The sequence below is a fragment of the Hippoglossus stenolepis genome, chromosome 6 (assembly GCF_022539355.2).
Source record: "Hippoglossus stenolepis isolate QCI-W04-F060 chromosome 6, HSTE1.2, whole genome shotgun sequence".
Classification (NCBI taxonomy): Eukaryota; Metazoa; Chordata; class Actinopteri; order Pleuronectiformes; family Pleuronectidae; genus Hippoglossus; species Hippoglossus stenolepis.
Genome location: NC_061488.1, coordinates 3,761,762 through 3,783,312, shown reverse-complemented (window position 1 = coordinate 3,783,312; position 21,551 = coordinate 3,761,762). Strand labels below are relative to the sequence as shown.

Genomic DNA, 21,551 nt, shown 5'->3' with positions numbered 1-21,551 from the left:
CTTTTAGAAGTCTTAAAACATCCAAAATCAATGCTACTGTCTTTGAGGCACAGATACAAATAGATAACATTTGAGTGCCCACAGATGCACTGACATGTGGTAGCACATGCAAACACACACCCACACTCTGGGTTTCTCGTCCCGGTTACATCTCTGTAACAGCCAGAGCCTGTCAGAGGCAGCGTGAGAAGAATTCTGCAGAGGGACTTGATTCGCCCACTCTGCTAATAAGCCCACAGATGCAGCTGCAGGACAATCTGTGAAAAGCATCTTAAAGGCAGAGCCGCTGTGTTGTGCAGACACTGAGGAACTGGACCCCGCTCATTCTAGACATGAGTCTCACAGGAGTGACGCTCGCTCATGAAAATATGTGACACCATTTCCTGATGGCGGCTGCAGAGGTTTAGCATTTAAAGCATCTCCTGAGCTCCCGCAACCTGTCTGCATTCGTCTCCACCGGAGCGTGTGATAGGCAAACATAGAAAGATGAAAAGGCAGCGCACCGCATTGCTCATAGCAATCAATTGATTCAGATAGCAAGTTGTGACCTTTTGTGCGAGCAGTGGACAGGCATCGCCAGAAAAACCTTCACAAGATGAATTCCCCAACCTCCTTGACCTTCCATCCCTCCACCTCGCTTTGCTGCTCTCCCTCTTTCAGACGTACAATATCTGCTTAAACGTGAAGTAGCCGCCTGCACTAAACAGGAATGGAATGTAAACTGCAGAGAGCATTAAGGGGATGGAAGCTTGACACATCCTCTTCTCTTTAGGTGGAGCAGGCCGAAAGGAAGGAGCCCGCCAAGCGCTGCCAGGCACCAGTGACGCCTGAGCTGCCGAAGCCCTGCACTCCCTTTACTTCACCCACTGCTATCTGTGGAGTAGGTGCAGGAGTAATAACACGTTTGCACTAAATCAGGTCCATGACAGCGCCTTGATAATGTAAAAATAAATGATAGTTGCACACGTACACACAGAGATTAAGATCCCCAGAGCCTCACCTGAGGATACAGATGTACGGTATTTAAAACTACCTGCAGTGCCCCGGCTTTTCAGAGAATAAAACAAAAGAAACTGATACCACAACATGTTTTACACAAACATGGTGATCTTCACAAGGGGGGGGAGAGATTATTTTTGTGGCATTCTTGGCCTTGTTTAGTGAAAGGGTGATAAAAGAGAAGGAGGAAGGACGTCAAGCCGAGGAGAACTGATCCTTGTCCACACACTTGCAGGTGCAAGAGATGCAGACATCCCAGAATTTTCCACAACAAAGTTGTGACAACAGGGGGGCTCTGGGAATGTTTGTGAATGACAGAGACAGAGTTTTCCTTGTGTTTAACCCTCGCTTGGAGTGGTGGGTAACTGACAAACTGCCACTTCTGACACCACGACCCTCCGCCTGGGCCCCCGCTGCATAAAGAGCCCGATGAGTGAAGCCCTCCTGCTCTCCGCAGCTCCCTGACATCTCCACAGGGTTTAATCCAAGGTGATTGGGCCGGCAGGAAGTGGAAGGAGGCTCTTCATTCAAAAGACAAACAGTCTTTGACAACGTGCACAGATTGTCTCCTCAAAGTGTTCCATGACTAATGCTGTGGGTGCAGCAAACACACTGGATTCTTCTCAGGAAAAAAAAAAGGACTTGCTGAGAGGAGGGAAAGAGGCCAGGGAGTAAAAAGTGAAGGATAAGTCCGCATTTTTGAACAAATGCTTGGAGTGCCTGCCTAGCCATCTTCCCCCGGGTCATTTATTCTCTCTCCCACACAACAGCCATGCCATACATTTTACAATAAGCTCAGTCTCCCAGTGGAAATAGGCAGTGGAGCTCGCACTCGCTCAGCAATCGTGACGACTTTTCAGATGCATGTGCTGCTGCGAGGTGATGCAGCAGAGTGCAATGGGCTGACGACACCGTATTAAAAAGAGATGCCAACTTGGCAAAGCAGAATAAATCACAGTCAGCTTCATGACAGAGGTTTATAAAAATAACACAAATCAACGCAGCAGATCCATAAATCTCCTGTTTTTTTTTTTATTCCATACATTCCTCTTTCTTATGAAAACAGGTGGCTACAAAGGTCTGGTAATCTCACTTCTTTCCAACTCTACACCCACGGATCTGTTTTTTTTGTTTCCATTTTCAAAACTTGTAGCCTTCAGCCCCGACCAACGCTGCCTCGAATGACATCATCTGAATGCTCCCTCTGCAGCCACACAAGGCGTTCATTCATTTTCAGTTCACCACACGTCCCGGTAACAGACTCTAATGTGTACAAATCACTGGAGTTCATAATATGCATGGAAATCAAACCCACTACACCTTGACATAATCCAACAAATTCAACAAAAAAAACACATAAGACTGTCTTTTGTGTTCTCCTATCTGCTCCATCTCTTCTGTGGCGAGCGAGCTGTCTCCAGCTCGTCAGCGTCGGCCACACAAACCCCCTGACTCCTCTCTTTTTACACGATCATTTCACTGTGCAGGGAGGCATTACAGAACGAGCACCCGGCCTGTAGGAACTTGAGAACATGTTGCAGCAACACAGGACAAAAAGGATGTTTGAAGAGCTGCAGTTAAAGTAAAAAGAAAAAAGTAATTTGTCTGTTTTCTCTTTCTTGTTTCACCGAGATCAAAGTTAAAGGAGGGTGAGCAAATAAATCCTCACCATGTATACACGCTTACACTTGTACGCACTTGCAAAACCTTACGACCACACCTCCTTAACAACAGACCTGGGTTGACTTTGGCCAGCGGTACTGTACCAAATGGTGAGTATTTGCTGTACAAACAAATTATAGCGAATCTGAAATCGTCAGCACACATTTCTCCACAACTGACTGATAGAAAAACCCACAGGGACTCGTTAATGTAAATCTCTGAGCTTTGCAGTTTGATGTTACATTTCCGAATGGGCTCCGAATAGAACAATTTGCAAAGTGGGGGTGAGTCGTCATGATATATTGTAGGCCAAAGGTCGCAGCCTGGCGACACCGCGACCAGACAGAGAGCAGAGATCGTGAGCGCGGTGTGAAACCCGACACCCGAGCTTAACGCTGACCAGAATGCTCTCTGATGGGTGTGCATACAAAGAGCAGCACAGCAAAGCAGAGCAAGTCTCTTTAGTTATGTTTTCCTTTGTGATTTTAGTTTTAAAGTTTTGATTATATTGCTCAAAGTATGTTTTCTGGCTAAGCATGGGTATTCCAAAAGAAAAATGTCTTCAGGCTACTTTACAGGTAGCAGAGAGTGTCTTTAAAAGCTGGACTGTACTTCATTTTCACTGTGGGTGGGATAATTGAGCGTGAACACATTCCACCCAAACATCCAGTGGCGTGAAGGCCCAGCTGACACCCTCAGAAGCCCCGTCTTTTCAATTATCACCCCAACAGGGGCCCCAGCAGGACCCTGCGTCAAGAGACCACCTGGAACTGTGACCGCAGTTCGTCCAGTGGTGGAAGTTTGAGCCCCTCCACTGTCAAAACCTTTTGAACACGACCTTTATTCACACATGCAGGTATTAGGATATTTACACACACACACACGGACGGATGCATACATGCACAAAAACATTGGAAGCACATTTCAGCCCACTGCACCTATTGTGTTTTAACGGGGCTCCGTGGTTTGTGCGGAAGGAGATTTATTGGATTTGAGGTTTAGCTCTTAAAACTACTGTGGCTCTTACTGTGAGAAAAGTATTCCAGTGAATGTTTATACTCTAAAGAATAAGACAAGGCTGAGCTCCAATGTTTAACAGCGTATATACAACCAAAAAAAAGCTGAGTGATTAAAAATAGCGTAAGTGGAAAAATATGATCATATCCTATCTCACCTGAGCTACGTGTCACATCAAACATAAACATTGAGAGTAATTCACAGGGGTCTATAAATAGTGTGTGTTTCCGGTAACATTTGGGAGAGAGTGACCTGGAGGGTGGAGGGGACTGAGGGGCCAGCTCCAGTTCCCCCAGACGACAGCTGACAGGCGAGGAGCTGAGGCTGATCGCGGCCCAGAGGGGAAGAGCAGCTCCGGCTCGTCCAGCCCCGGCCTGTTTATTTATAACAGAAAGTCCCTCCGAAAGCACGGATGTGTCATTCAAGATGTCTGCTTTCCTTCCCACTGGGGGAACTGGAAGGGATCAGGGGGTCGTAGGTATCCCAACATTAAGCTCACGCTGCAATAAAGCAGCAACCAGGACGAAGCCCAACTTGAGCTCCAGCTGCAGGAAACTGATCAACAGGAACTGTGGGTATCTGGAGCTCAATAGTTCATCATAGTTTTAATATGTTCCGTATGTTAGCAGCCAACTTTAGTCAATTACCACGAAATATGACGTGAGACAGGTGGACATATCTTTCATCATAAACCAAAATAATGGTGGCAGTGGTTGTTTAAACCTTAAGGGATCACCGAAGTTAAAGGTTGAGACAATCAACCTTTGGGAACCATGTCTGTACCAAGTGGTAATTCATCCAACAGTTGTTAAATAATTCAACCTATGAACAAACACACACCTACACTGAGCAGGATTGGTGCCCCTGGATTTCAGGAATGTCTCTTTAAAATTTAACGTCTGTCCTTTTACCAATTATTGAGATATTTTAGGCAGAACCAAAGTAGATATAATCATCCCTCTTGGCAATTTAAGATTAAATGTGTGTGAAATGTGATTTTATTTTACCATTTTAAACCTAACGACAGATTCGGCTCAGTGGAGGTAAAGGTTTGTCGACCGTCTCAGCTTCGGGGAGGAAGCAGCAGCAGCTGTTTGATGGCTCCGTAATTACGCTCCGGTTTCCCCTCAGTGACGGCAGCACAAGAGTTAAATTTACCGTTGTCTCTTTTTCTCTCGCCTCAGGACCAACTAATCGGACGCCACCTGTTGACTTGGCCACACTCGCGGAGTCCCACATAATCACCGGCCAGAACCAGCTCATTCTGTCGACTCCTCCCCCCCCCCCTGCGTATCATTGTCGATTAGTTCATCATTACACTGTGTGGGAAAAGTGGGCTAAGTAGACAAAATCTCTCTAAGTATGCAGCTTATGCAACCGTTTATGGAACAAACTGGACATTTGGAGTAGCGGCGTACTGTGCGTAAGGCTTTCCACTGGGCTGCGGGAACGAAAGCTTTGATTTGACTTAGTGACAACCGGCCGCTTGGTCAGGACTGGCTGGAGGAAAGAAACGTCATGTTGGTAAAGCCACTTTCCGCCCAGTTCCCAAGGTCATGCTATTTGGGATGGCGATCTCACAATTAACTGAGGTTTGGCAGGGGGGGGGACATTGTGAAGCTTCTGGAGGGGAGAGGTTCCAACATGATCTTTGTTCGGTAACCCAAGATGCACTTTGAGCTTCTAACATCACAACAGAACCTGCTGTTCACCGAGCAGAGCTCTTCGTTGGGCACCATCTGCACATCAAAGACTTTCTCCTTTCTTCCCACAAAGTTTTTCAGCGATGCTCTGTTCGCTCTGCCAAGACTCCACAGAACGTGATGTGATATTGTTTCTCAGCTGTTTGTTCCATTAACATGAACCCAATGGGACTGCGGCAGGAAAAGATGGCTCTGCTCCTCTGCAGATGTTCTGCACTGAACAGCAGACAAGACACTGTAGTCTCCTGTTGACTGAATCATCAAAGAGAGAAAGGAGAGGAGGTATTCAGGGGTTATCCTCGTCTTTCAAGCCCCCCCCCTCCATCCTCCCCATTGGAAATTACCTGACAGCTGTTAACCTGCGCACCATGGGAAAGTCAAAAGTGGGAGTACACGAGATGTGCAGGGCCGGAGAAATCAGATCTAGCCTCAGAAGAATATCCACGGGCAACAAGAAAAGGTCAACTTTCATCACAGCCCACAGAGAGAAGCATGAAAAGCGTTCTCTCTTTAACGATCTCAAATACCCAGATTAAAGAAAGTGTCTGTGGGAGTATTGTGGGCTAGGTGCACTTAGTCAATGGGGAGGGAATGAAACCTGAGACACATTTACACGACACAAACCCACTGACAATGGGTTCTTTCCACCTGAGGATCATCTGATACAACCACATGAAAAAGACGATGCACTTCTATTTGTCTTCAAGCATAAACTGTTGCTGTGGGATTTATTTTCTAATAATGTTTGGAAGGATGCTCCTACTTTCTGATTGTACACATGAAAAATCACTCAATCGGGGCCTGAACCCAGCAAAGGAGTCTGTTCTATTTAATGTCCACATCAATGGGCCCCTACAGTGGACCATGTAGCGCCGGAAAATATCTCATATCCTTTAATACTCCTCCAGAACTGCAAGAACGACATCTTATAGGTGGACCATCTGTGCCTCGACTTAGCGTTCCCCCAGTTTACTGGCTCCTCCTTCTCTTGAAGATGAAATCCTTTTATATGCAACACACACTGAGGCCTCATTAGAAGTGGTCCCAGTTACTGGACGGAATCACAAATAAGACCATAATGAAAACCCTCACGTTACATACAGTTTGTTTTGGCAGAACAACACCAATAACCAGTTTCACACTGACAAATACAAAGCCATTTCTGAATTTGCCATTTTTGCTTCAAATGCCAGCATATTTTCCAAGTCAGCTGCACTTGTTTATTTGGATTTAAACTGGGATGAGAACACGGACTGGGGCTGTTGGGAGAACTAATGAAGGCTGAAAATTCTGTTCCAGAAGCAGGTTCGCTGCAGCTGCTGCCGTCTTAGGTCATCCATGATACTAAACTCTGCTCCCATCTCTAATATGGAAGCTTGTGTGTATACTTACTTGATCCAGCAGGGATTTAATGAAGCATGTCCGCGAGATTGAACGAAATCTGTGTCAAAGTCCCACGCTAACAAGCAGGAGATCTACGAGAACAGAGGTGGAATTCCCTGGAGATAAAAATATCGGGAGCAGTGTAGCTGCAGGTGTTATTACACCCTCCTCCAGGGGCCCTGCAGCCAGAGAGGGGCCACATGCAGAACAGGGGGTGAACAAGGTCTAGTGAGGAGATATCTCCAGCATCAGCTTAAACAAGACTAGAGAATCGTATAACCTGCAATATGAGACAGGTAAGAATCCGTTTCTCAAAGCTTCTAACTATTGGGATTATGGTCAAAACAACAATGAGTTAAACGGTTGCTGTGTAGGCCAAAGATTCTTTTGAATGAGGCTCTTTCCAATGTGAAACTCTACACGTGCATTTTCGAGGTCTATCCTCCGAGGTTCAGTACAGTAGGCAGTCTGCTGCCGAGGCCGGCCGGCCCCTCACCTCCCCATTTGAGGTTAAGCCTGGACAAGAACCAATAAACAGTGAAGAAAGTGATGTTTCAGAAAACGCTCTGAGTGGTGGCGGGCACAGCCAACTGCTGCACAGCACGCTGGCACACCCACATCTGCACTGCACATGGAAAGCAGCTCGAATGTGAAGTAAGAAAACAGTCTCCTCAGAGCCTGTGAGAATGGGATTTAGTTAGAGGACAGGACACACACTTTTTGTCCATGTGGGAGTGAATTTCACTGACCCAACATGGACAAGAATGTTTCCAAAGCAAATCCGCCCACTCTCTGGTTTGCAGAGATGTGACCTTAGGCTTCAGTTATAACAAGGGACTTTCCTGCAGGTTGTAATCTACGCTCGCTGAAGGATGTCGTTTATTTCTCCCCAATCCGAGGATCGAGGCAAATCTTCACCAACCTCCAAAAAAGCCAGCGAGCTTTTCTCCTTTAACGATAACTAAAGCACAGAAAGGTGAACATTCCTGAAGCCAATTATGGAGCTCGGTATGTGAGAGGGGATCAGGTACCCACTTTGTCGGCGGGAAAATGCCTTAATACTGATTGGCGCTCATCTTCTCCCTTCGCCTCTGATCCAGCTCCCTCTGTCACCCCTTGACAAAGGATCAAGGGGCAGGACACTTGCAAAGAACCGGATTATCTCCTGGAGGTTGGTTGAAGGAGAAGGATCTTGGGAATTCAAGTGATGTGAAGGTTGGATTTCACTCGGCGTAAAGCGCTTTAGTTTTGGCTCGTCAGAGAAGCCCGAGCCTATAAATAGGATTAGTTTACCTGTATTACCCGAGGTAACCGCTGCTCAAAAACATTAGGTTCAAGTTTCATTTTCTGTATTTAACAGTTTCTATATCTTTATAAGCTCATAAATCCCCCTTCTGAATTTCCTCCTTACTCGGTGGAACAGAAGCAGTCGTTCCTTTGGCTTAATCACTTAAGTTTTTAACACGTTTTGGCAGCTGTTGTTTTAACAGTGGAGCACTCGCGCACAAGAACTTAATTGTGCCGTTGCGATGTCTCCAACTTTAGAAACAAGTATGGAAATTCCAAGTCGGCCCGAACCCAAGTCGGGTCTCAGAGCAGACTTTGGATAAGCAAACAGAGAGAGAGTGCAGGATGAAGATATGGTTATGAATGAGGGTCGGGGGGGAAAGGCTGTTGGATGGGAGATAAACAGAAGTCCCGTCATTACTTTTGTCCAAGTTCAACAAGGGGCTTTACAAGAGCCACTTGAGACGTCTCCCCCTTTCCCTGCATCATTTATGGCGTTTAAGGGCCTGATGTCTGGAACAGTATCTCATGTAGCCATGCGGAAATGTCTTCTTATTTTATTTTACACCTTAATCACTGTATTTCCATTAAATTCAACAGCTGATGGAATTATTATTCTCCTGCTTTTAATGATTTTTTATTCCTATCTCATATGTTCTTCCTGTTTAATCTTAGATCAAATATTTCAGTATGAGTCATTAAAGCTCGACTGTATCAGCAGGATAACTTCTACTGTACATTGACCCACCTACACTGTGACTCTTCCTGTCTAGACTGTTACCCTGCAGGGATCATTCAGCGGTCTATCACATGGATTGAATAGCAGGTTGTGATGTTGCTCAGATTGTAATGATTCACAGGTTGACTGAAGGAGTTGAATTATCCCCTCTGAAACAAACAGACTCATAAAATGAGTCACCAACTATCAAAACCTTAAACCACATCTGGTTTAACTTTGGATCGCGCGCACCGCAAGGCATTAAGTCAGATCTGACGATTAATAACAGGTAGAAAACGGCGTAAAATCTGGAAAGTAAACGCGCCAAAGGGAGCATTTGAGTTTAGAGCTACCCCACATTCGCTTAGGAGAAGGAATTCCCCCAGACAGGACCACGCCTGCTGGATCTTACGCTGTGAGAGCCAGATAAAATCCCTGAGCTAAATTAAACACTTCCTTTCCTTCACAAACCCTTCCTCCGCAAGATAGTCCCGAAAATAAACTGCCTGCGTGTTCAGAGGAGAACAATACCTGAAAGCAAACACAGCATCAACCGCAGTGTAAACAGACAAAAAACAAACTGGGTCACAATGACTTACTGGGATTTCACTGTTCATCAGCATAATGTTACTTCACTCTTCGGTTATATGATTGCGCAACAAGGGTATAAACAGCTGTTTTATGCAGCTTTTTATTTAAAACATCTTGATCCACAAAAGAGCAATTATTTGAGGGCAGTGAAAGAACTTGAGCCGATGATACAAATACGTTAAATTAACTGTGAACTTGGTGTAAGATTAGTTACTGAACTTGCTAAATGAACCTAATTTCTACAAATAACAACATAAAAAGTTTCACATTGTTTTTTATCATGAATTTTGTTGTGTTAATATCTAGCATGAGTCTGCATGTGCAGCAGAGACACTGTGTCCACATATTCCGCTGCTTAGAAAACTGTTATCTGTTAATTAAAAAGATTATAACACCCATGTGTGCCATTAAAGACATTTCTGGGTGAAATAGAATTACCCCCTAATATTCTTGTATGTTTGTGTCTGAACTAATGAGTAATAATCCCAGCATTGTGTTGCTAATTGGAACCACAAACCCTGATTGAGGCCGTTCATTGGAGACATTCACCCTGGACGCAGGAGCTTTTTTAACGATCCTGCTCCTGTGCTTTGTAGAAAAGATCCCATTAGTGTTCGCCAGGAGCCGGATATAAAAGTCAGCAGCTGACCTGAAAAAAGGTGAGTCAATTGACCGGAAGCCCTTATACCAGTTAATGTATGGTATGTCACAGTAATAAAGGCTATGCTGTGTTGCTGAATTGGTTATTACACCTGTGAAAGGCACCTGAATTCATTGTGCTGTAAGACGTTATCGTGGAACATCCCAAAGTTTAAACACCGTCGTTATTTAAGGCCCCAAACGTTAAGTTTCGTCTGCATTCCTGGTGGAACGCGTGTTTCTATACATGGGGTAGGTGGGGGCAATTAACTGGTCTACAATTGTAACCAAGACCATGTGGACTCAAGGAATGTTTGTCATTTCTCTCAATCTAGAGTGAGCAGCTTTGAACACATGCTGCATACATTTCCGTACGATTCACTTTAATGAACCTCCACATGGAAGTCCAACAAGAACTGAGGAGGATGCGTTTGGCTTCGTACCAACGAACAAACCCAAGGGGCCAAACATCTGACAACCATAAACAAAGTCTGGGAGTATCTTCCTCCCGACAGTTGACAGACGAATTTTCACCTGTCCTCATAATTCAACAACAGGCCCTAATTTGAAGGTGTGCTCACACCTACAAAAGACATCTGTTTGCCAGGAGTTTATGCAATAATTTGAGAAAGCAGGCGGGTTAACCTGCCCATTCATTGGGAGCAGATGTGAGGGATCCATTTCCTACTATAATAAGAGTTAATTATAGGGAAGGGGCCCCGTGTGTCCGTGTGAAAACACACCGAGCTCCGATGGTTAATCAGCAAAGTTAACCCGTCAGGTAGAAGAGGGAAGGCAGTGAAACTAACTGCAGTCTGCGCTGGGGGTGATTTATCGCTGTGGTAATGGACAAGCCAGCACAAGCCAGTTCATGACCCCTGAAAGAATTAGGAACAGAAAAGAGGATAATTTAAGACTCCGCTTTCACCAGTGAGGTGACATCACTCCTTCTGACCTCGCCGGCAGTTCTGTACAGTAAGAAAAAAGAAGAAGCTGTCTCCACCAATGAGCAATAACACGATCACCATTCTTACATAAATAAAAAACGCTATGATTACAAAATATTTGTTGTGACCCTGGAGGTATACGCTGATTATCAAACCTCTTTCCTCCGCTCAGCTCCAAGTATTCCTGCCTAAGGGGCCGAGCCATGACTGCCAATCCACCCCTCAGAATATAATAACCATGTTTGAAGAAGAATGTATATCGGTATTGCTTATGTTTGATTGTTAGAGTGTTTTGTCGGGACAGAACAGAACAAGCTTGTGTTTTCTATTCCACCACCCAGTGGAAAAATCTGTTCCCACCACATTTTATAGGGCCACTTTATGTGCCAACTTCAATTCACATGTTTTACATTGAGCACAAGAACAGCAGATCCAGTGGAGACCTTCAATGAGGCCGTGCAAAGAAATGTGAATTCGTTTTTTCTCATTCGAAAATGTACAAGTGCAGTGTCTGTTCTGAACCTGCATGTTTGTGATGGGGCTGTTTGTTTGGGACTGTGGTGACGCTGGTTTTCAGCCACACGACCGACTGTCGGACTCAATACGCAGAATCCTGAAGCTGCACCACCGCTACTGCACAAAGAGCTGCTCACCTGCATATTCAAAGTATGGGGGGAAGCTCAAATGTTTACAATCAGCTTTGCCAGATGGGAAATGTTGAAGTATCGTATACCAGAACCATAAAATTATCATATTTTGAAGAAAATTAACGTAGTGTAGGGATTGGACGGTAAATATCAACGTTTTTTAAGGCTGTGTCGAGATTCCGAAGAATTAAGTGTACAGACACGATCCTTTTCAATGCACAAGGCTCTTATTTTGAAACATGAGACAGGAAGGACTGTTAAGCTCACGTTCATCATCACAAGCAAGATTGGCTGAAAAGACGTCACGTGAGAAGAGATGCGTAAAACACAGACGTGTTAAATATTTTACTATCCAGATTACAACTGATAAAACTAGAATAATCAAATTATCGTACATTGTGCATTATTGATCGTAAAGAGGGCAAAGTTATTGTACAAATACGAGAAGTATCGTACATCTGGCAACACTGTTTACGATGGTTAAGCTAGTCCCATATAATGATTGGGTAAATGATACCAGAGAGAAAAGCTCCACCTCTAAGCTGCAGGAATAATGCTGACTGGCCCACAGAGACGCAGCAGCCGGGGATGATCAGAACCTAATCTCGGTCTGTCTGGCCGGCCCCGTTTTCGAAAAACAAATTGTGCTTCTATTATCTCCCTCAAATCTTGTTTTCTATTCCTCCTGCCCGGGGAAAGCCCTGATGAAACAACAGACTGGAGAGAAGCGGCCCGTGTGCCCACAGGCAAAGACTGATGTCTGTGCCAGAGAATCTCACTGTAGCCTGCAGTCTGGTGTTTGTGCCAGGTTTCAGCCCCGGTGCCCCTTATCTCCACCCCTCGTACCCAATGACGGGGTCATAATAGAGCCTCAGCAGGTGGAGCCCGGTGGGGAAGACAGGGCCTCTTCATCCTGGCACAGCTGAACGAGTCTTCTCTGTGTGCTCACAGTCCACATAAATCACACAGGCTCTCCGTTCAGTGGAAGAACCGTTTAATTACTCCTCTTAAAGCAATAATTGCCTGACTTGGCTGGAGGTGCCGTCTGAAGGGAGACCAAGAAGCAAGGGCCACTAGGATCAGCTCGACCAATACATCTATATCACGTCGTTATAAAAAGAGATCAAACAGAGATCGACTTCTGGTTGTCAAATTTAATCAAATCACAGCAGCTGCACTTTCATCGGAAAACATCTGCGGCCATTAACAGCTGCCGCTCTCATAACTAGGTCCTGAGTGATGTGGTGTTTTAAAAGCACTGTTGGTGGTCACCAGCGTCTTACTGGAAACTGGGTACTTCAACTGAGAGATCAAACTTTGCTATGGCACAATTGTGACGGGTACAGAGGGATGAATTATGCCAGTTTCAAAACAGTATTTCTCCCAATAGATGAGGGAATTGAAATTGCAGCATTCAGAGCGCAAACAGACGACTCCTCACTCCCTGGAAATCAACAGATGGTTTGGGTGGAGAGAAAATTACATACAACCACTTTAGTCTAAAACCACAGAAATTCCCAACCTTCGGCTTCCACAGGGCTGCCAGGTACCGGGCCGTCTCGCACACTGTCATGCCTCCGGGCACATGATGGATGCTGAGCTACTTTAGTCAGCATGCTGGTTTAGAAGTCTGTGTATTTATCTGGCAAAACTCTTCATGAATAGAAGATAAAAATCTGAAATCAGTCTTCCTGCAGGTAATCTGGAACCGCTTCAAGAAAGGTGTATTCGGGAATGATCACAGGGCTCAATGGGGCCGTTTGCAGTGAGACGCTGCTGTGATTTTTATCTAGAGAAGCATTCAGCCACAAACAGGGTCCGCATTCCATTCTTATCAATGCCTTGACTTTCATTCCTACAAGCTGTCTCAAAGAGGTGCCTGTGTAGGGCGGCTGTTACACCTCCTACCCTGTTTAACAGAAAACATGCCTGTGTTGGAGGGCCGGGCTGTCACGAAGCACCACATCAGCTGAGAGACACATCTAGATCTGGAGGGGAAACGTAAAGGTCGAGTGGTGGTCTGGGAAACTTCTTCCTAGTGAAGGAACAGTCCAATCACTTCTTAGCAACTGTAGCACGCCTGTCAAGCTTTGGATTACTCTGCACACATGGACAGTGTGCATGGGGCTGCGGTAAAAGTTACACTCTGTATAATGAGAGTTCGGAGGTGGTGTCTTCTTCAAGCCAAAAACACAAGGGCAAAATAAAAGTCAGGAAATAAACAACGTCTGTCTGCACAAACATAATCTACAATCATTAGCCTGGTATTCTGGTAAACTAGCTTAATATCAACCGTATTAACTTAACCTACGTAGAATTACAAGGTCTGGGAGCATGGAATTAAATTAGTGCGGTTGTTAATTGGGGAGTTGTTAAGGGAGGCCGAGCTTAGCAACAGGTCAGTGGAACATTAAGATCAAATACTGTGTTGTATAATTTGATTCATAATAAGCAGTCGGGTTGTTTTATTGTGTCACTATTTCGTTTTCATGTTCACCGTTTAATTTATACAGTCTGAGGTCATGCCAGAGTTGTCGTGAGCACAATTTACTTTTTGTCAAAATATACGGCGTGTGTTTAAATAAAAATACTTTTTTCCATTACAACACAGTTTGGCTCGTGGCGTGGAACATGCATCTTCAACCCTGGATGGAAAACATTTCACACCGAGCACTTCCACTCGGTTGAAACATACTGTGATGGAAATTCAAGAATCACATTCAAGCTGGGAGAGAAACATAAAAACAACACTGGCTGATACTGTGGCATAAATAGGTCCAGTGGGGGGGGTCGTTAATCTTAAATTCTACTTCTTGCCAACGTATAAAAAATTGCGAAATCATCTGTGCTGCTCTGTTACGACACTCGATCTCAATGGGCAAGAAATAGAAACGTCTGATAACTGCCTGTATGTCTTTACTGCGTGCTAAGGACATATATCTTATATGACCAAAGATTGTGGGGATTTTCAAATGTAAAAATATTTCAGGGACAAATTAGATTTGTTTTAAAATAGGGTACGGGGTTTGGAAAAACAAAAAAACACAGTGGGGGTATGTTTTTCAGTGAAATAAAGAGCAGGACATCTGAACTGTGCAGAGGAAAGCCTGAGTAAACTCTAGCCTCGGGGGTAAGTGCCGTCCTCTGGTCCTGTGGATGATTCCAGGTCTCATTTCCCCAACAGGATGGTGACTCAGCAAGGGACCAACGTTTCACACCACCGCACCAAAACAATGGGCGGCTGTCACCCTCTTAACCGCAAACCAATTTGCTTTCAGAGGACTCTAAAGATATCTCATCATGGAGCAGATCGCTCGTCCAGACCGCCTCCCCTGTTCCTGCAGCCGGAGGTGGACCGGTGGGTGGAAATTAGTTCTCCACAGTAACTGGGACTTAAATACTGGTCTATCTATAATAGGCACTGATTCAGGGGTTTGATCAAAAGTAAAATGAGCAGAGAGAGAGAGAGAGAGAGAGAGGAAGGTATGACTGGGAAAATTCCTCTGAGAACAAGAAGTGTGTTCATGTGCACACGAGTGTGTAGAAGTGTGTATAACAAGAGAAAGAGTTGTTATGTCTCGCGGGATGGCAGCTGACATGATAACACAGACCAGACCGCTGCAGCTCTCCTCCCGTCTCTCCTGAGGGCCTCTGCAACCTCAATATATGAGCGCTGAGCTCTTCCCTCAACCAGAAGTGATAGGACACATATTTTCACGCTGCCCCCTCAGCGGGTTGACATTTTGCAGTTTACCTGTGGCTTCGCCCCACGTGCTGAGTCACGGGGACAAAAGTTATCAGGAGATGTTTTTAACCCCCGACTGACCGTTAGCTAAGCCCTGCCTGGGCCAGTGCTACAAGACCGTTAAGTCCTTCTATAATGCAACAGCAAACTTTCAGGTGTAACTTCATTTAAACGTGCAATGCTCAGATCAGTCTGTGAAATCGTATTATTTATGTGCTTAAGCTATGTACTGACATTGTGTAGGAATCCAGGAGAAGTTGATGTGAGAACACAGCAGCTGGAGTGAGACTGGTATTTATTTTTCACTCTTTGCTGTTGTTAATCAATTTAAACATCAGCTCTCGCTCACCAGCCCAAGACCCTTTAATTTGTGACTTCATTGGCCAATTAGGCTCCTGATGAGCACAGCTAACAACAAACAGGCGCCCGGATTAAATAAAGGTGAGGGGAAGCCATTGTTTTCCCCGTATTTACTTTTACTTTGCAAAATTCCACTTGGCGACCTCCCTCTGTGAACAGCGAGGGTTTTAACAACGGCGTGGCTGATCTAGCAGGTCACAGTGATGGAAGGCTTTCTGTTTCACAGGTAGAGACTTGTACAGTAACAGGAAGTGGAGGCAGGGCGCTACTCGTCTGACTGATAAATCATCAGCTCTGATAAAACACCAGGGTGGGATAAACACATGAGAGGATGTCAGGGTCAAACCTGGTTTTTTTAAGAGACAATGGAGAAAAAAAGACTGATGGCATTCCTTTAGCAATCTTAAGTACCCGGAGAAAAAACAAAATCTATTCTGTTTACAAGACACAAAAACGCCTTTGGTGAAAAAGGGCAGCAACCCCCATTAGAGGAGCTGTATAAGTTGGGAGGGACCATACGAGACAAAGCAGCAGCTCCCTCGAGCAATAAGTAGAATCCCGAGTGATTTCACATCAATGCTGCGAGCAAAGACAAAGACAGGTTCAATAGGGCACAAACTATAGAGCACCTTCAAAGGGAAAGAGCAATACAGTTAACTTAGCATTTCAATGAATCTCTAATGAGGCTGGAGGAGTGAAAAGATTGAAGAAGACTGTTAAAGATGGAGCCGTGAGCCAGTCAGTACCAGTCCATTACAGTCTTTTGTTCTTTTTATCAAGCCGAGCGACTCGTGTTTAGATTTAAAGATCGTCATTTCCCTGCATCACGTTAAAGAGCTGCTCGTTTTAACAAAAATATAACGAAACTGCAAAGGGCAAGGGTGTTTTTCCCAGTCTGAAAAAAAACAAAAAACATCCCTGGTGGAAGACAGTGACACAGAAATGTGTGATTTAAAACTCTCAAACAGCCTCTGACCATTAGCTGTTCTTTACGACTCGAGGGGCAGACTTCCGTCGTGTCCTCAAGACATCCTGTGACCTCACCGTGAACCCTGGTAAGGTTTATTGCATCTGTAGCTCCATAACTCAGGAATGAAGAGAGATATACACCTCGAGTACTGAAACTGAAGGGGACAAAGGACTTCTTTTTTAAGCCGTCTGTCTGTTTTAAAAAGTTTTTCGCAGCTTAGGAATATGGACAAATATATATCACACAGTGTAGACAGTGAAAATGCCAATAGAATTAAAACATGTTACACTTCCAGGTGTGTTCACTGCAAGTTGTCATCAAAGTGAAGATAAAAAGACGGGTGTGGTAATCTTGGCTTAAAATGCAAAACCTCAGACACAAGTACATTCAAACTTAAACTTTCTTCCACGTGAAGCTTTGAGGGTTTAATTAGAGAACGGCTCTGAACCTGCCACGAGCTCCGGCCTGATCCGAGGATGAGACACTGATGAAACTGTGGTTTAAAAGACAAAAAGCCGTGCTGCTGCAGATGAGCACTTCAGAGACAGGAAACGTGTGAAGAGGTGCTAATGGAAAGAGCGGGACTCCAGTTACAATAGGCGGTGCTCGGAGAATGTGTGCTCATGTCGGCACATGCACGGCGTTGCTGCTGTACCAGCTGAGGTGCAGCTGTGTTTGGAGTCGGCTCTTGTGTCCGACGCGGATGTGGCGTTGGGCATGAAAGCAGAACGCAACCCGAACTCAAGGAGACGAGTGTGTGCGTGCGTTTCCCAGATGAGGGCGGAGGTAAAATACCCAAGTATATTTTATCCATCTTTGTAATCTGCATTCCCAGATTAGCAGTTTATCCCACTGATGTTCAGATGTTCTTTCAAGAAGATGCCGGATTTGATTAGATTCTAAAACCTATTGGCAGCAATTCAGTGACTGAAATCAGAAGTAAAGACAAATACAGCAGTGGCACCAAACTGCAGATAATTAAAGGAGCATACAAATATATATGATCGTATTTCGGCTCATTGTTCGTATTTCAGAAATCACAGCTGAACATCTTCTAAAGCCCAAGTTAGAAGAATTATCCACGTTCGGAAAAGTCTACACCGGATTAGTTTGGTTTAGATGATGTGCTATTCTAGGAATAACCTGGATGACCGTTTATTTTCATACTTGGGTTACACAAATGCAAATCATTCATTGATACCTCTTCTACACCAAAAGTATTTGGTGTACGTGGGTTTTAAACACGGGTAAACCCGCTAAAAAAGCTTTCCTCACTGTTACTGCGTTCATCGTGTTCCACCAGGGCCAATCAGAGCAGATAAAAACCCAATGTCTGCAGAGTCATTTGACCCGGGAGTGAAGGCTGATTGCAACCAGTCCCCTTGCAGACAAAAGCCAGATGTTAGCGGATGTTAGTGGATTTTCTGACCAGTGGTCATTAGTATCACAAAACTCTGCAATGGACCTTTAAGTCGGGCACAGAGGGATGTTCCTCTTCAACCCAGACAAAGCTACAGGCAGATTGAAACCAGCAGTGGGCTGACTTTGATCGCTGGGGGACAAAAGTAAAAAGGAATATTTTCGGGCATCTGCATCTAGTGGAAGTAAAGTAACAATGGAGAATATAAAAAAGAAAGAAAAGAAAAATGTTTAACAAATGCTGGTCTTGTTTGGATTGAAAAACAAAAACAAGGTCTTCCCTATCGGAGTGTTTACACAAGGTAAAAGTGAAGAACCACAGAAAGTGGGTTTAAGGAGGTTAATCTCAGCGCTGAGGGAATCTGGAGGAACAGCTGATGTGAGAAACAGAGTCAGGTTCAGAGTCTTCACCTCTCTGACCTCGATACCGGCCCAAGTCACACCTCACTGCAGAGTCAACAAATGCCGGCCTGCGCTCCATATGCCTGAGGACGGGGGGCGAGCCACTTCACTTCAGCATTGTCCCAGGAGCCAGGATGGCCTCTCCCCCGGGGCTATAATTCAACAATGCACTGTTTACCAGAGCCAGTCTTCAAGCAATTATGTGAATGGGTACGGAGGGAGCGGACCTTCCCCACTGTTCAAACTGTGGAGTGGAGTTGGTGTTTGCACTGCTGTGCTTTGCAGCTCCATAGTTTCCTCATCGACTCTGAATGGAAATTAAAGAGCAGGTAGCCGCCGCGTGTGAAACCACGAAGCAGCAACGCAGGGACCAACCAGCGCGCTGAGTCCGTTACACAGTGGAAAAGAAATAAATAAAGCATCGGTTCAAAGTATAGCTGCATCATTTTTAGCCCAAGGATGATGGGACTGAATTACACACAGCGGAGATTGAAGTTTACACAGATGACAAACGCTCTGCAGACTATATAGTCACTGGAATCCAGGCCGCCCTTCCCCCAACCCCAGTCCAACCCCCCAATGAAGTCAAGGGACACTTGTGACAGTCTATACTGGGAGAGATCCCTCTCTCCGAGCCAAAAACTGCCAGCAGTCGTGCTCACGGTGGGTCTGGTCACCCAGCAGAAAAACAAAGTGGCCTCCATCACTTTTATAAGAGCAGAAGTCCATGTTCACTTGTAGAAAAACAAGTCTAGAGTGCGACAGAATCAGGAGCAGCCTGAATATTAAACTCTAATTTCTCACACTGGTGCTGCGGGTGGCTCACAGCAGGACGGGGGTGCTCATTTGTGATGGAGAGCTCTAACCCATCGAGAGTTTTTATTGACTTTGATTGTTTGAGTTGATGCGCATGACCCCGACATTCCAGCAGGGATCAAGGAGGGCCCGTAGTAACACCAGTACACGCGCTTAATTGAATCAAGGGACAGTGCGCCCGCTGTGGTTCAAAGTCATAATGCAAGAAACAGATGCTTGTGGTTCCACATAATTCAATTACGTTGGTATTGTTGGCCTGGTGGTCGACCTGCGCTGTGGTAGAAAGTGTGGAGGCCGTCTCCTGTTACCGTCCAGTGTCAGCACACAACACATGATAATCACCCTGGGTAGGAAGATGGAGGGTTTACAGGGACGGATGAGGCAGGAGAAATTTAAGTTTATCTTCCCTTTGAAGATGCACGTAGTAAAAGTTCTTCCTCAACTTTGTGCACGGACACAAAGCGATAGAAACAGACGGGAGCAGGCGCGGCGTTCCACAGCACCTCGCCGCTGGATGTTAAATATACCTTGAAGTCATGAAAAGTGGAACGCTATAACTTTTCAAATGTCACGCGTATCACTGCTCATATATATTCTGGATCCAGCAGGTGAGGGATTTATGTGTGCGCCGGGCCTCCTCAGGTATGTCCCCATCATTCAAGATGGGCTCTTTGCTTCAGATCAAATCAACGCACAGCGGTCACAAATAGGCTACCTCGAGCGTGACAGCTCTGTTTATTGGAGGGCATAAAGGTGAGAGACCAGACGGGGTTTCTACAGGGGGTGGGGTGGGGTGGGGTGGCGGTGGCGGTGGCGGATGGGCGGGGGTCTATTCTCAGCAGCCACGTCATGGTCATCCTTTATATACGATTCATACCACAGATATAGCAAAGTGAAGACAACTTCTTTGAGACTCAAACATCATGTGCATGAGGAAGAGTTTATGGATCAAACAAATAACTGATAATCAATTCAATCAATAGTCATTTATTGAAATAAAATCCTAAATATGAATAAGCTGCTTTTCTCTTAAATTTAATATGTTTCAGCTTTGGGGTAAATGTTTGGACACATTTAACAATTTGAAAAATATAAAATAATTTACAGATTAATGATCTAGCAAATAATAACAAAAAGAAAGAAAGAAAGAAAAATATAACTGTTAGTTGGAGCCCTTCAGTAAACTACATAACTGAAAAGATGAATAAATTCCCCAAATGCTTCCCACCTGCAGTGGAGCCTGAACAAGTGGATTCAACATTTTAACCCCAACTTTTATTCTGAAGGATTCCAGGTTTCCCAGGACAAGTTTATTGTTGAGGATCAAACAGAAAAGACATATCTATTCTGATAACAGCCATACAGGAAAGTGTCACACACACACACACATGCACAGTAGTCAGGGCCAAAGTGGAGTCTGGATTTGAGAAGGTTTAGGAGCCGAGGACTCCAGAGACACTATGAATAGCTTGTTTCTGTGGACAAACTTAGCCCCGGCTTCACTCAACAGGAGCTTCTAGTTTGTCACATTACTTTTAAAAGCATCTTTAGAGAACATGGTGCTGTGACTGTGTGCACTGGAATCTGCCCCACAGCCCACCTGCAAGGGAGCAGCCCTGCACCAGCAGCACATCTCACTATTTACTGAACAGAAATAGCAGCATCAACACATATCCTCCTTTCTTTGCCTTTAATAGGACATAAAGACACACTGGTTTGTGAGTGTGACTTCCCCTATGTGAGGGGGGGTGAATGGTTTTATAGGTCAGTGCTGTTGGGTGAAGGAAATGTGAAATAGAGAAAAGGTAAAGTTAAAGTTGGATGGTGACTTACAGTAACCAGCTGGCATGAGAGTATCAAGGAGAGGATAAGTCCAAAGGTCCTGGTGGTCGAAGTGCCCATTTTCCACCAACCCAGCTCAGGCTGCATGTGCTGGGGGAAAGGGAAGGAAAGAAACCCGAGGTCCTGCTCTCCTCCTGGCCACTGACGAGTTGCTGTGTAGCCCTGCGCCGTTTTCTTCTCAGACTTCTCTTCTCTGTGCGTCCCACAGCCGGTGGGACCTCATCAACAGGTAAATAAACAGGATCCTCTTTTTTCTTTTACGCACGACGCAGCGCAAAAAAAACACGGAGGTGCTCCAGGCTTCTCGCTCCTCCACCCCCGTGCACTCCGAAACTTATTGGGACTTGGTTGTGGGGCTAAATGCAAAGTCACTGGGAAGTCCTGTGCAGAGAGAGAGAAAGAGA

At 45.1% G+C, this 21,551-nt stretch overlaps 1 protein-coding gene across 11 annotated transcripts in view; it reads right to left on the bottom strand.

Moving 5' to 3' along the window:
- Positions 1–21,551, bottom strand: part of hspg2 (heparan sulfate proteoglycan 2) — an 83,040-nt gene extending 61,489 nt beyond the window's left edge. For 7 of the 11 annotated variants that reach the window (XM_047340207.1, XM_035158629.2, XM_047340206.1 and 4 more), the window contains exon 1: positions 21,139–21,550. In XM_047340207.1, coding sequence (XP_047196163.1) covers positions 21,139–21,234 — 96 coding nt within the window. In that variant the 5' untranslated portion in view covers positions 21,235–21,550. Of the gene's footprint in view, positions 1–21,138 lie in introns of all 11 variants that reach the window. The other 4 variants (XM_047340203.1, XM_047340202.1, XM_047340210.1 and 1 more) reach the window with 2 other exon arrangements.